The following is a 12,949-nucleotide window of genomic DNA, read 5'->3' as shown; positions in this document are numbered from 1 at the left end:
ATCGAGCACAAGCTGGGCGTGCGTCTGTGTGGGTGTGGATTGAGAGCACTCAAGATATACTTTGCTAACTGGGCACAACCAGCATTGCCACTCTGAGACAGAGGCAATGCCACTGCAGGAAGGGGGATTTGCTGTGCTCTGGCATTGCCACCAGTGCAAAGTGAAGATGGAGTAATATTGCCTTCTGCCACACACCCACCTGCATGCTCTATAACACCCCCATGCATTCACACCTTGCTGTGGAGAGAGAATCTTTGTTCTGTCATCATGAGAGCTGGAAGGGAGACAAAGCAGTTGAGGCAGAGCTTGTCCTTGCTGCTCTGAAAAAGCAAGATCTGGCAGGGCTCTGGCCAGCCTGGCTTTGCACCCATAAACCTGGCTGGCTGCAGGATTATGCCTGGTACCAGGCTGTGACCTACCAAGTGTGCTGGGGCATGCTGCCCCTACATGCTCTTAGGAGAATGTGAAGCAATTGTGCAAGCTTTTGGGAGGGTCCACCTCAGGGTTGTTTTTAACATGTGCCAGGGATGCACCTGAAACTGGAAGTCAACATGAGAGATGAGTGCTGGTCTGCCACCTGCCCAGCCCCTAGATAACCCCAAGGACATCTGCTTTCCCATGGCTTTCTCCTCTCTGGTGTTCTGAGACTTTCCATCCCCAAGTTTTCAGAGTGATCAGCGGGTTTGGGTTTGTTTCTTGAGCTTTTGACCTTACCAGGCTGCCTGGGGTTCAAGTAGAATTATCCCTGCTTAGTGTTGTGTCCTCTGATGGGCTTTATAGCTATGGTCACTGTGTCATTTGGTCCAGAGGAAGAGTGCAGGGTCATGATTTGATACTTAAAATCAGGGACTTCAAGATGAGCTCTCTCCATAGAGTCACCCTTCCTTGTTAACAGACAGCAACATTCCCTCCAGTACAAAGCCTTTCTAAAACTGCAGATAAGCTGCCCTTTGTTTTTTTGGAAGGAAAAAGAATGAGCAGAATGGAAACTGGGAGGTTTTAGTAGCAGGTCTAATCTTATCTGCAGCATTGTGGGCAGCAAGCAGATGAAGGCACCACAGAGGAGCAAAGTCTGGGTAGGGTAAGGGTTGTTATGTTTTTGTTTGGATAATTTCCTGTTATTCCTGCTGCTGCTCTTATAATCATGCAGAGGAGATGCTTGTAAACCACTGAGAGGTGGTGTCTAGCAGATAAAACCAGAGACTGCTGAGGGTAGATAGAAGAATCTCAGATGTTTGAACTTTGAAAAACCCAGCAACATATCAGGGTTGACACAGGCATAGATGTTCCCTGGATCAGGATAAGCAGGGTGCAACCAGTACCTTCCTCTGTTTTCTTCCTTTTAAACAACTGGAAATTGAGATTGGATGCTCTCTTGCTAACTGTGTTCCCCTCAAGGATCTTTGGTGGGGGGGACAGGCTGCCATTCTAAAATGGTTTCTACACAGGTAGAACTTAATGAATTACTATCTTTTTTTGCTTATTACCCACAATCCATTGTCTTTCAGAATGTTGCATTTAGGCTCAAGGGAGCTGTTTTCCTCCCCCAGCCCTTGAAGCATTTTAGGTGGCCAGTTTTCCAATGCACACTTCATGCCTTGTGCATACTCTCTCATTAGCTCCAGCAGAAACACAGGAGTGCTGGGCACGAAGTGATGCACAAAAGCACCTCTAGGAATCTGTTTTTTCACCATTGTCTGCTGCATCCTGACTGTGAGCTGTGTTCTGGGCTCACAAACTTGCTTCTGCTGCTCTCTGAAATGCATAGAGCTGTAGGTGGGATGCATTCTTCTTCATCCCCCAAGGCCTTTATTCATGGGGCAGATTTATGGAATCATAGAATCAACAAGGTTGGAAAAGACCTCAAAGATCATCAAGCCCAACCTGTCACCCAACACCTCATGACTACTAGACCATGGCACCAAGTGCCACATCCAGTCCGCTCTTGAACACCTCCAGGGATGGCAACTCCACCACCTTCCTGGGCAGCACATTCCAGTGGCTAACAACTCTCTCAGTGAAGAACTTTCTCCTCACCTCCAGCCTAAACTTCCCCTGGCGCAGCTTGAGACTGTGTCCTCTCATTCTGCCCTTCCCTAGGCTGAGAAAACAGGATTCATATTGGCAGGATTCACAGTTTTGAGGCCCAGAAGAGGTCTGTGCAAAGGAACTGGGAAACAGCTCAGTCAGAACATCACTGTGGTGGGAAGGAGAGAGAAAGAGGGCAGATGGACTTGTGTTGAAGGAACAGCAGCAGCCTGTCAGTAATGTCAACTATGGTCAAATATTAGGTCTCATCTATGGGGAAAAAAAGAGCAAAAAAGGTGTGTGCTGCTTTCAGGGAAACTGATTTTTAAAAGTCCTTTCTTAAACCAGGTGAAATCCCTCATGTGAGCCCACTTGAGCCAGATTCAGTCCCTTTGAAAACCACTCTGAACTTGGAGATAGAATAGAATAGAATAGAATAGAGTAGAGTAGAGTACAGTAGAATAGAGTAGAGTAGAGTAGAGTAGAATAGAATAGAATAGAATAGAATAGACCAGGTTGGAAGAGACCTTCAAGATCATCGTGTCCAACCTATCTTCCAACACCACCCAACCAACTAAACCATGGCATCAAGCATCCTGTCAAGTCTCCTCCTGAACACCTCCAGTGATGGTGACTCTACCACCTCCCCAGGCAGCCCATTCCAATGGGCAATCACTCTCTCTGTGCAAAACTTCCTCCTGACCTCCAGCCTAAACCTCCCCTGATGCAGTTTGAGACTGTGTCCTCTTGTTCTGGTGCTGGTTGCCTGGGAGAAGAGACCAACCTCTGCCTGTCTACAACCCCCATTCAGGTAGTTGTAGAGAGCAATAAGGTCACCCCTGAGTCTCCTGCTCTCCAGGCTAAGCAACCCCAGCTCCCTCAGTCTCTCCTCATAGGGAGTGTGATCAGTCAAGCTGGTTGACAGCTTTGCAGTGAAGCATCCTCTTGAGCGTGTTTGGTGGAGAAACAGAATATTCAAAGCCAGAAGGAGAGGACTGAATGAGCCATTTAGATTTAGGGGTGCCACAGTGGAGCCCTGGAGAAGCTGGTGCTTTGCTACCTCCTGCAGCCTTTCTCTGCTGGTGGGTCAGGGAGATGACGTTGCTGATGACAGCCAGGAGTGAGCTCCACACACTGCACCAAGGATGACTCACTGTGGGTGCGTTGTTGAGTCATGAGCAGTGTAGTCAAGAAAGAAACTTGGGAGTTTTGGCTGAAATAGTTCCATCTCTGGCCAAAAGCTCTACTTTAAAACTACTGTTATTTGGTGGCTTTTTCCACCCCTATATTTTCATTAAAAGAATTAGTTTGGGGAGCAGTCTACAGAGGTGAGCCCAATTCAGCTGCACGGCTGAACGCTGCAAGTGATGTCGGATTATTGATCTAAGTAATTCAGTTGGTATTTTTGAGCTAATGGCTAATTATCCTCACTATTAACAATGCACAGGATTTGTTCCAGTTCCTCAGCCTTTTGACCCAGTTCTAGGATATTTCTGCATGGTTCTAACATAGCAGGAAAGCTTGGTGTTTATAGCCTACAGCCGGTGTTCAGCAGAGAACTTTCTCCTTCAGTTTAAAGTTCCTGTGGAGTTTAGGGGAGGCCTTTCAAATGCCACACCAGCAGCATCCCATGCCATTTGTTTTTTTGGTGGAAGAAAGAGTGATTGTCTCCACTGAATTAATGCCCTGAACTTGCTCAGGGAAATGAAGGAGCTGATATTACACTGGGAGTGAAAACTTTGAATCCCTCCTGATAAATGCCTAAAGTCAACAGAAACTCGCGGCAACCTGTATGCGCACAGCAGGCAGCTGGCTGCAGCAGCAGCTTCCTTCTGGAGCTCGTTAGGCAGTTTCTTTAGGAATCATTACTTCATGGTCAGACCTGTATTTGTCCCTGGAAAAATATTTGCTGATGTGAATGTGTTATGCAAGGCAGCCCTCAGCTGTGAAAACAAACCCGGCTGTCTGTGGGTCTCGTTAGTTTTTATCAGAATCACTCAACCCATAAACCAAGTCACTTCAGCTGCAGAGCTGCCTGGCTTTTCCATTCAGTTGTGAATCAGCCCACTGCATGCCTTGCTGTAATGAGTTGGGGCAAACCCCGTCCCCACCACAGGGCAGAAACAACGGCTCAGACAAAGGGATTGCAAAAGTGATGGAGAGTTTAAATAGGAAAAAAAACAATTTAAGAACAAACAGCAATGAAAGCTTTACAGAGAACCACAAGCACCGTGACAAAGAGAGAGATCCCAGAACATGCCCAAAACCATCCCATCCCCACCTGGGGGTACACCCAAACCCCCCCCAGGGCTCTTTCCTCCCTCCCCAACCCAGCCTTGGGCCTGGGCAGGCCCAAGGGAGGCGGCTCACACCATTTTACCTAGGCTGCAGCTGGGGACGAAAGAGGAAGTGAAGACCCCGCATGGGCATTGAGGCGTTAACCCACCACACTTGCTGGGACAGTTTTCATCACAGGCACTGGACAGACAAATATTGACCTTATTCTCTGTAGCATATAGAATAGAACAGAACAGAACAGAACAGAATAGAATAGACCAGACCAGGTTGGAAGAGACCTTCAAGATCATCACATTCAACCTATCATCCAACACTATCTAATCAACTAAACCATGGCACCAAGCACCCCATCCAGTCTCCTCCTAAACACCTCCAGTGATGGTGACTCTACCGCCTCCCTGGGCAGCACATTGCCATCATTGGTGGTAGATGATCTTGAAGGTCTCTTCCAACCTTGTTTATTCTCTTCTATTTGATTCTATTCTATTTGCAATGGGCAATCACTCTCTCTATGAAGAATTTCTTCCTAACATCCAGCCTAAACCTCCCCTGGCACAGCCTGAGACTGTGTCCTCTTGTTCTAGTGCTGGTTGCCTGGGAGAATAGACCAACCCCCGCCTGGCAACAACCTCCCTTCGGGTAGTTGTAGAGAGCAATAAGGTCTGCCTTGAGCCTCCTCTTCTCCAGGCTAAGCAACCCCAGCTCTCTCAGCCTCTCCTCATAGGGTTTGTGTTCCAAACCCCTCACCAACTTTGTTGCCCTTATGTTCAGTGCAAGTGTTGAGAGCCTGTAGATCCAAATTTAGCAGCAGAAGTAGGAACCAGTTGCAGGAATAGACTGCAGGAGCCTGGCTGTGGCGTGTTGAAGGAATGTAAATAGAGATGGTTCTGTTTGCATCACTGCCCTGAGCTGTGGTGGGTAAACAGAAAGAGGTAGGTAAAGACCTTACAAGAAAAGGTAGTTCCAAACAACCTGAGAAGTGACATGTGCATTGTATTACTGCTTGCCAGCTGGTGCCACACCAGCAAGGAGGGCAGGCTGCTGCACAGCAGATCTCAAGTTAGAACATGGTGATGAGAAAATCAGTGGGGAGGGAGGGGAGAAGAGAATGGATGAGAAATCAGCATCTGGGACCTGCCATGATTCATGCACAGGGAGATGAGAGAGCAACGAGGTCAGGCCTAAGAAAGCACAGCACAGTGGGGCTCAGGCTAAACCCACTCTTCAATGATCATGTTAAAGCATTGTTCATCGGTGAGGGTGATGGATAGCCTTTGGTGTTCTCAGGCCAGGGAGATGAGGGTGCACCTGATCCTGCTGATTATGGAGGTCCTGATCCCAGCTGTGTTTGGTCATTAGCATCAGCCACCCATGGTGAAACTGAAATGAGCTAAACTGCTTTTTCTGGGGTGAAACCAAAGAGAGAAGCAGCTCAGGGTGCTGGTTTGCCCCACGTGCTTTGTGTGTGGTGAAATCCATGCAGCCTCGCTGCAGCCATCCCAGCTGGCAGGGCAGTCCTGGGGTCACATAGCAGCTTTCAGCTGTTCTTGACAAGATGCTAAGCCAGCCTGGCCGAGCTGCAGCTGCTGAAGGTCTGTTCTCTCTGCAGAGATGCAGCGCTGGGTGCAGATATGGTGCAAGCCACTAGCAGCTGGGTACATTCCTCATCTGCATTTCCTGACAGTAAACAGAAGTGACTTATTGAGACAATTAGAGTGGGATGGAGTAATTAGATGTGACTGAATGCCACATTGCAGAGATTGCTTGCTAATGAGAGGGAGGTAGGATAAGGAAAAGAAAGGATCTGAGCATATTCCACCCCCAAGTGAAAACCTGCCCCCCTCCTCTCATGAGTAACTCAGGGTCAGTTGTTTTGGCAGTGCCTCCAAGTCTCATTGATGATCCTCTCCCCATTTGTTAGCTAAGGCATGAGGAAGGAGAAGCACCTTTTGGTCCTTGTCCTTCACATGCCCAGTGGTCTGCAGGACATGTGGGTGCATCTCTTGTTGTATGTCCTTTCTATGGGACTCTTGATAAAATATCTCCTCTCAAAGGGCTGCCAGTCAAACAGGATCTCAGCACAGTCTGGACATTTCAGCTGAGTATAACCTGGAGAAGAGATGGAGAGGCCAGTGGTCAGGGCTCATCTCTCAGACAAATGCTCTAATAATTAGGCTTCATGTTAGTCTTGTTCTTCTGGCTCCTCAAGATGTATTTTGGCTGCCTAATGGCTCCTAGCTTGAAGCTTGAAGGCTCTGGGGTTACAGCTTTTAGGGTGGTGAGGAGATCCCTGTTGCTTCCTGCAGGAAGGGTTCTCACACAAATGGTCATCCCCTCTCCACAAGGCTCAAATCCTTGCACTGGAATTTCTCTGAGGGTACCTCATGTAGGGTGGTCAGGTCAGCTCAGGTTCTGCTAGAGGGAGGTGGGAAGCGTTTTGTGCAGGGACCACTTGAAGGAAGAATCTAACTGCTGTGGCATGAGGAGTTTTGGTGTCAGGCAGAGGCAAAGGTGAGGCTCTACACATCCTCAGCAAGGCTTTGTGGTTCACTCTTTGGGACTTAGGTACTTGCAGACTCTCTAAGCCCAGTTAGAGGCACATCAGTGTGAGTCACAGCTTTTGTCTCACTTTTAAAGGTGTTCCCATTCTTTCTGCACGAGGAAGTGAGCTTGCAACTGTAGTAGCAAGCTCCTTGAAAACCGTGAAGAGAGAAACCCAAATCAAAAGAGACACCCCAAAGATACATGTTGATTGTTTGAAAATGTCATGGCTGCCAAAGGTGATCTGCTGTGGGTCTGAGTCACACCTGCCTGCTAATGCTAGGGGTGAAGCAGGAGCGAGGCACTGGGCCAACAATCAGCAAGGGAGGGGCAGAGAGGCAGTGTCCAATGATGACAATGGAAAGAAAAGTTCTCAAGATCTTCCTGAGACTAGTTCAGACAGGAGTAAATTTACTGGCTCCAGAGAATCCTGCTGGATGTCCAGGTCAGTGGGGAGTGTTTGGCTGTGGCACCAGCCAAGTGGCATCCACAGCAGCAGCCAGGAGGGCTGACCAGGACATAACCTGTTTGACTCAGTGTCTGGAGGCCAGGAAGGACACAAGCTTCCTTGTCTTGTGCTTCATGTTTTGAGCTTTACGCAAGCCACCTCCTCAGCAGCCATAAACACTCAGGAGAAGTAGATGCAAACTTTCCAGATTCTCTTCTGCTTGTGGTTACCTCCCCGCTGTGGTGTGATGGGGAAAGAGCAGGGAGGCTGCAGGGATTGGTGATTGATGGGTATTAGCTTCAAGTGTTCCTGTGCTCTGAAATGTCTCTGTCCCCCAGCTATTACTGATTTCTCCTTGCAGATAGCTCAGCTGAGCCCAACTGGTTTGGGACTGCTAATACATTATGCTCAGTGTCTGTGAGCGGCTGATAATGTACTCATGCTGGGTTAAGGTTTTCCAGAGAAGAGATAACATTTGCAGATGGCTTGGGCTGACTCCTCTGGCTTCAGGTTTTTTTATTGAGAGATGAAAGCAGCAAACACAACCAAGCTATGGAAAGCTTTAAAAAGTACCCTCCCTTACCTTGCTTTCTCTGCAGTTCCTGCATTGATAGTTTCTCTCCTTATACCTCGAATGACTACAGCAGACACCAGTCCTGTCCTTCCACCTTCTTTGTACCTTCTCTTCATCGAAGAGCATTGTGCCCTCTATCATCCCCTTCTTAGTAGACCCCAAAGAGATCAAGGGAGCCCTTCCAGACACAGGTTTTCAATCTTGGTGTGTTTTTTTCCCTCCCACACAGCTCTCTTTTCCAGTGGATTCACTTTGCCAGATAACGGTTTCCAAAGAATCCATTCTGAATTTCCAATATTTAACATCAGATTTTCTAGCCTTGGAAACACCAGGTCATTGCCAACCCAAAGTTTAGGGGCTGATTGCACAAGCAGACTAGCTAGCCATTCTGAAGGGACAATAACTCCTCTGAGCCAAGCAGTGGTGAGCAGCTGGCAAGAGACGAGGAACAACAGGATGAGCCTTCCCTTTGCACTGCCATAAACAGAAGCAACTGGGAGCATAGGAGCATCACGTACTTATGGACCATGGCACAGGTCTGTGTCTGAGATGCTCAGCCTGGACTTCCTTTCTGGTCAAGGGTTCACTATAGCCATGGATTAAAGGGAGGTGGTGGAGTCACCATCACTGGAAGTGTTTAGGAAGAGACTGGATGGGGTGCTTGGTGCCATGGTTTGGTTGATTAGATGGTGTTGGGTGATAGGTTGGACTGGATGATCTCAAAGGTCTCTTCCAACCTGGTCTGGTCTATTCTATTCCATTCCATTCCATTCCATTCCATTCCATTCCACTCCACTCCACTCCACTCCACTGCACTCCACACTATATGATTTATCTTCTCCCAGGTAACCAGCACCAGAACAATAGGACACAGTCTCAAGCTGTGCCAGGGGAGGTTTAGGCTGGATGTTAGTAAGAAGTTCTTCACAGAAGGGGAGATTGGCCATTGGAATGGGCTGCCCAGGGCGGTGGTGGAGTCATCATCACTGGAGGTGTTTAGGAAGAGACTGGATGGGGTGCTTGGTGCCATGATTTAGTTGATTAGATGGTGTTGGGTGATAGGTTGGACTCGATGATCTTGAAGGTCTTTTCCAACCTGGTTAATTCTATTCTATTCTAATGTTTTTGTCTAAATAAGGCAGAACATTCCTGTTCCAAAAGCTCTTTTGTTGTTTTTTTGGGGGGGTTTGTTGTTGTTGTTCATATTGGTTGTGAAAGGAGCCTAACCAAACTTTAGACTTTTTTTTTTGGCTGAACTGAACCCATCCAATCATGGTAGCATCCTTGACATTAAGAATGTACTACTCAGGTAGTTCTGCCTAAGGCCTGGTTACCATGGCTTGCCCAACATTCTGATTAACAGGCAAGATCACCTCCAAGGCTCTCCACTAGCAGCCCGGCTGCAAAAGAACTGCAGCCCTTTTCTTTCAAGGATGGTTTTAGTACTCAAAACTTTCACTCTACCACAAATTGGCCAGATAATGTCATTCCACAGCAGCCCAACCCAACCTTTTCCTCCCCTCCCCTCTGACTGATGAACTCTTGCCCTTTATGAAGTGACAGTAGAAGACCACACAGCGATAACTGCTCATAACTGTCTGGGTGGAGATTTACCAGCTCCAGGAAGGTCCTCACAGTATGCTCTCCTAAGGAACTAAACCAGCAAAGTGCTGTGGAAGGTGTTTGACCACCCCCCAACATATGGTGAGAATTTAAAGCAAGTGACCAGTGCTGGTTTTGGAAAGTCACTAATATCTGAGGACTGAAGGCTTGGGTGGTTTGGGTTTGGGTTTATTTTTGCCCAGCAGCTGAGCATTACCTTGACTGCCCTGGGAGAAAAGGAAAAGTTTCAAACTCTGACCAGCATCTGATGAATTTTGGATGATCCCAGAGCAGCCATGCAAAAAATGTGCAGGGTGGATACTGAGCTGTGTTTTTCTGCAGTGTTGACTTCGAAAGAACTGGGCACTGTGATGGTGGAATCACCCCAATTTAAATGCAGGAGTGGATAAAATGGATGTTTAAAGGCAAGGTTCAGCTGAGCAGTGGCTGAGCTTTTCAACACAGCTCCTTCAAGATAAGCACAAACAAAATCAATCCCACACATCTGTGACACAGGAAACCATTTGTACCTGTAATTTGCAGTTAGAGGTAGAGGACAAATTAAGCTTGCCTTTTTGGGTCTTTTCTCTCCCCCAAATTCCTGTGATTATCTCTGGGTTTTTTTTGCCATACTTGTTATAGAAGATGGCTGAATATCTCTCAGGTCTTGCTTTTTCTCGCTGTGCCCTGAGATAGTATTGGTAGATCATAGAATTGTTGGGGTTGGAAGGGACCTCAAGGATCAGCTAGTCCAACCCCCCAGCTCACACTAGATCAGGTTGCTCAGAGCCACATCCAGCCTGGCCTTAAAAACCTCCAGGCACGGGGCTTGATGTTTGCAAAATATTAGCAGGTCTGTCTCCCACCCAAGAAAATGTGCCAAGACTTTCTCAGTTATGGATTCCAGCACTGCCTGCAAAACTTTCTGCCATTTCTTGTGTGCGGCTGCCGACCCTACTTTGGTGTTAAGTTGCTCAGCAGGTAAAGGTGATTAAGCGGTTTCTGCCCTTTCCTCTCAGTCCTTTGTTGTATGCATTAAGTGGCCCAGGAAAGACAAAAAGAGACTGTGCATGCTTGCTGGGTGCTTGCCTGATTTCAGCACAGTCTGAGGGCAGCTGCCTCTCTCAGGGGCAATGTTGGGGTGTCTCTGTTAATTAAATGGGGTTAATAGCAATGCGCTGCTCTTTCTGGATGGCCTTGTGCATGCATTTTGCAAACTTGGTGTGACTTTAGGGCATTAAGTGTATGCATTAAGTGGCCCAGGAAAGACAAGAAGAGACTGTGCATGCTTGCTGGGTGCTTGCCTGATTTCAGCACAGTCTGAGGGCAGCTGACTCTCTCAGGAGCAATGTTGGGGTGCCTCTGTTAATTAGATGGGGTTAATAGCAATGTGCTGCTCTTTCTGGATGGCCTTGTGCATGCATTTTGCAAACTTGGTGTGACTTCAGGGCTCATTTCTACTAGCTGAGGGGCAGAGGTGCAAATGGGGAAGGATGGTCTTGAAAGCATAAAAGATGGAGCCTAGCATTAAGAGGGATAAGGCTGGAGTGTGGGTGACGTCAAGCTTCTCTGAAGCCTTGGTCTTTGCCTCCCTAATTTGCACCAGTGTGGCTGAGAAGGATAGATGGCATTTGAAGTTTTACCTTCTCACTCTTCTTTGCAAACTAAGGAGTGACTGTTTTGGCTCCTGCCCTCTTCTTACTGAAGTTTTCCTGTGAGGTGATGTTCACAGGGAGGCACAGCTCCACTCTGCCTACTCTCAAGTGGGAGCAGAGATCAAGTCAGGAGGACTGGAACTCTTGGCAGTGATTTGTATCTCATAAATATTATGATATCACAGTATGGCATCGAGTGCATATTCTGCTGCTTTCTTAAATGGAACATGGGGAAAGAGGTCTACTGTTAAAAAATCCTTGCTCTTTCTGCTGCTTTTGATTTGAGCTCTCGGTAGTACTGAACTTTGGGGGAGGGTGGGGAAAGGGAAAGGAGTCCTCCAGAGAAAAAGAGAAGGGAGTAAAACTTCTCAATATCCCTCACCCAGCAGAGATAAGGTTGACCAAGCCCCTGCTGACAGCAGGCTCTGCTTTCTTTCCACAGTCTCCATCGAAGATATTCGGGATGTGAGGTCAGGCCATAAAACAGAAGGCATGGAAAAGTACGCCAAGGATGTCCCAGAGTATCGCTGCTTTTCCATCGTTTTCAAAGACCAGCGGAAAAACCTGGACCTCATTGCGAGTTCAGAGGACGATGCCAACCACTGGATCTCCGGCCTTGCGAAAATCATAGCCCACAGCAACTCCATGAACCAGAAACAGAAGCTCCAACAGTATCCTTTGCCTTGTAAAGCCACTAAGGCCAGACAAAGATGCACTTGTCTTCCTCTGGGGGTGGAGGCAGTAGAACAGCCTTCCCTTTCCCTATTGGCCCTGGGCGCTGGCTTTTCTCTCACGCTGATCCTGCACCCAGGCAGGCTCCCTGGTTTCCAATGCTTTTCTCCCCTGCTTTGCAGTGGTACCAGCCAGAGCTGGTTCAGGCTTCACACAGGTCGTTAAGCAAAGAATTGCCTCTTTCAGGAAGCTCCAGATAAAACAATCATTACTTCTTATATTCTTCAGGGGTCTATTTCACTTGTATTGCACTCAACTCCAGGACAGGCACTTCTTGGCAAGGCATGAAAAGCCCATACTGTTTATCATGTTTCTCAGTAACACAAGACAAGCAAACTGATTCTCCTCTTTCTCACTGCCAGATTCACTCTGGGGTAGCTCCAATGACTTTAAGTGAAATTACTTCTTACTTGCCTCAGCATGGGAGGAAGTTTTGCCCTGAAAGAATTTGCAATTACTCCATTGACAATGAAGACATCAGGAAGGAAAAGCAGCAGAGCAGGAAAGGAGAGTGAGTTGGTTGTGATGTGGAGAGTGAGTTAGTTATTGGGTGAGATCCTGGCTCTGCTGAACTCACAAGGAATTGTCCCCAGGGCTGCATTTCACTTAGTTGTTCTGTGACTGCAGGTCTCACATCTCTATGTATAAAAGCATATCTACAGGTGCCATGTTTGATGGAATTTCTGCAGTCCCTGTGTGTCTGAGGCCCTGACCATGACATATGAACCTGTTGGCTGATTTCACCCTGATTTGACAGAACTCCAGCAGTTGTAAAAGACTAAGTTCCTTTAAGCTTCACAAAGATAGGCAATGGGCTACCAGAGAGGAAACCAGGTATCATTCTCAGTGAGTGAAGGCTGTGTGAGCTTCATGCCTTGTTCAACATCAAAGCACTTGATGTGGCACTTGATGCCACGGTTTAGTTGTCATGAGGTGTTAGGTATTAGGTAATAGGCTGGACTTGATGATCTCTGAGGTCTTTTCCAAGCTGGTTGATTCTATGATTCACAAAAGAAATCATCTCTGCCAAGGAGGGGAGATGCAAAATCATCAGCTGGGGAAAATCACAAA

General features: G+C 47.5%; 1 protein-coding gene across 2 annotated transcripts in view; it reads left to right on the top strand.

Annotated features, from left to right (window-relative positions):
- PLCD1 (phospholipase C delta 1) overlaps window positions 1-12,949 on the top strand; it is a 58,670-nt gene that overhangs the window by 17,232 nt on the left and 28,489 nt on the right. For both annotated transcript variants that reach the window (XM_068145920.1, XM_068145918.1), the window contains exon 3: window positions 11,589-11,817. In XM_068145920.1, coding sequence (XP_068002021.1) covers window positions 11,589-11,817 — 229 coding nt within the window. The remainder of the gene's footprint in view (window positions 1-11,588; window positions 11,818-12,949) is intronic.

Source organism: Melanerpes formicivorus, unplaced genomic scaffold, assembly GCF_026170545.1.
Source record: "Melanerpes formicivorus ecotype bairdi unplaced genomic scaffold, bMelFor1.0.p_v2 SCAF_13, whole genome shotgun sequence".
Taxonomy (NCBI): Eukaryota; Metazoa; Chordata; class Aves; order Piciformes; family Picidae; genus Melanerpes; species Melanerpes formicivorus.
The sequence above is the reverse complement of the archived record's forward strand: the minus strand, read 5'-3'. Positions and strand labels throughout refer to the sequence as shown.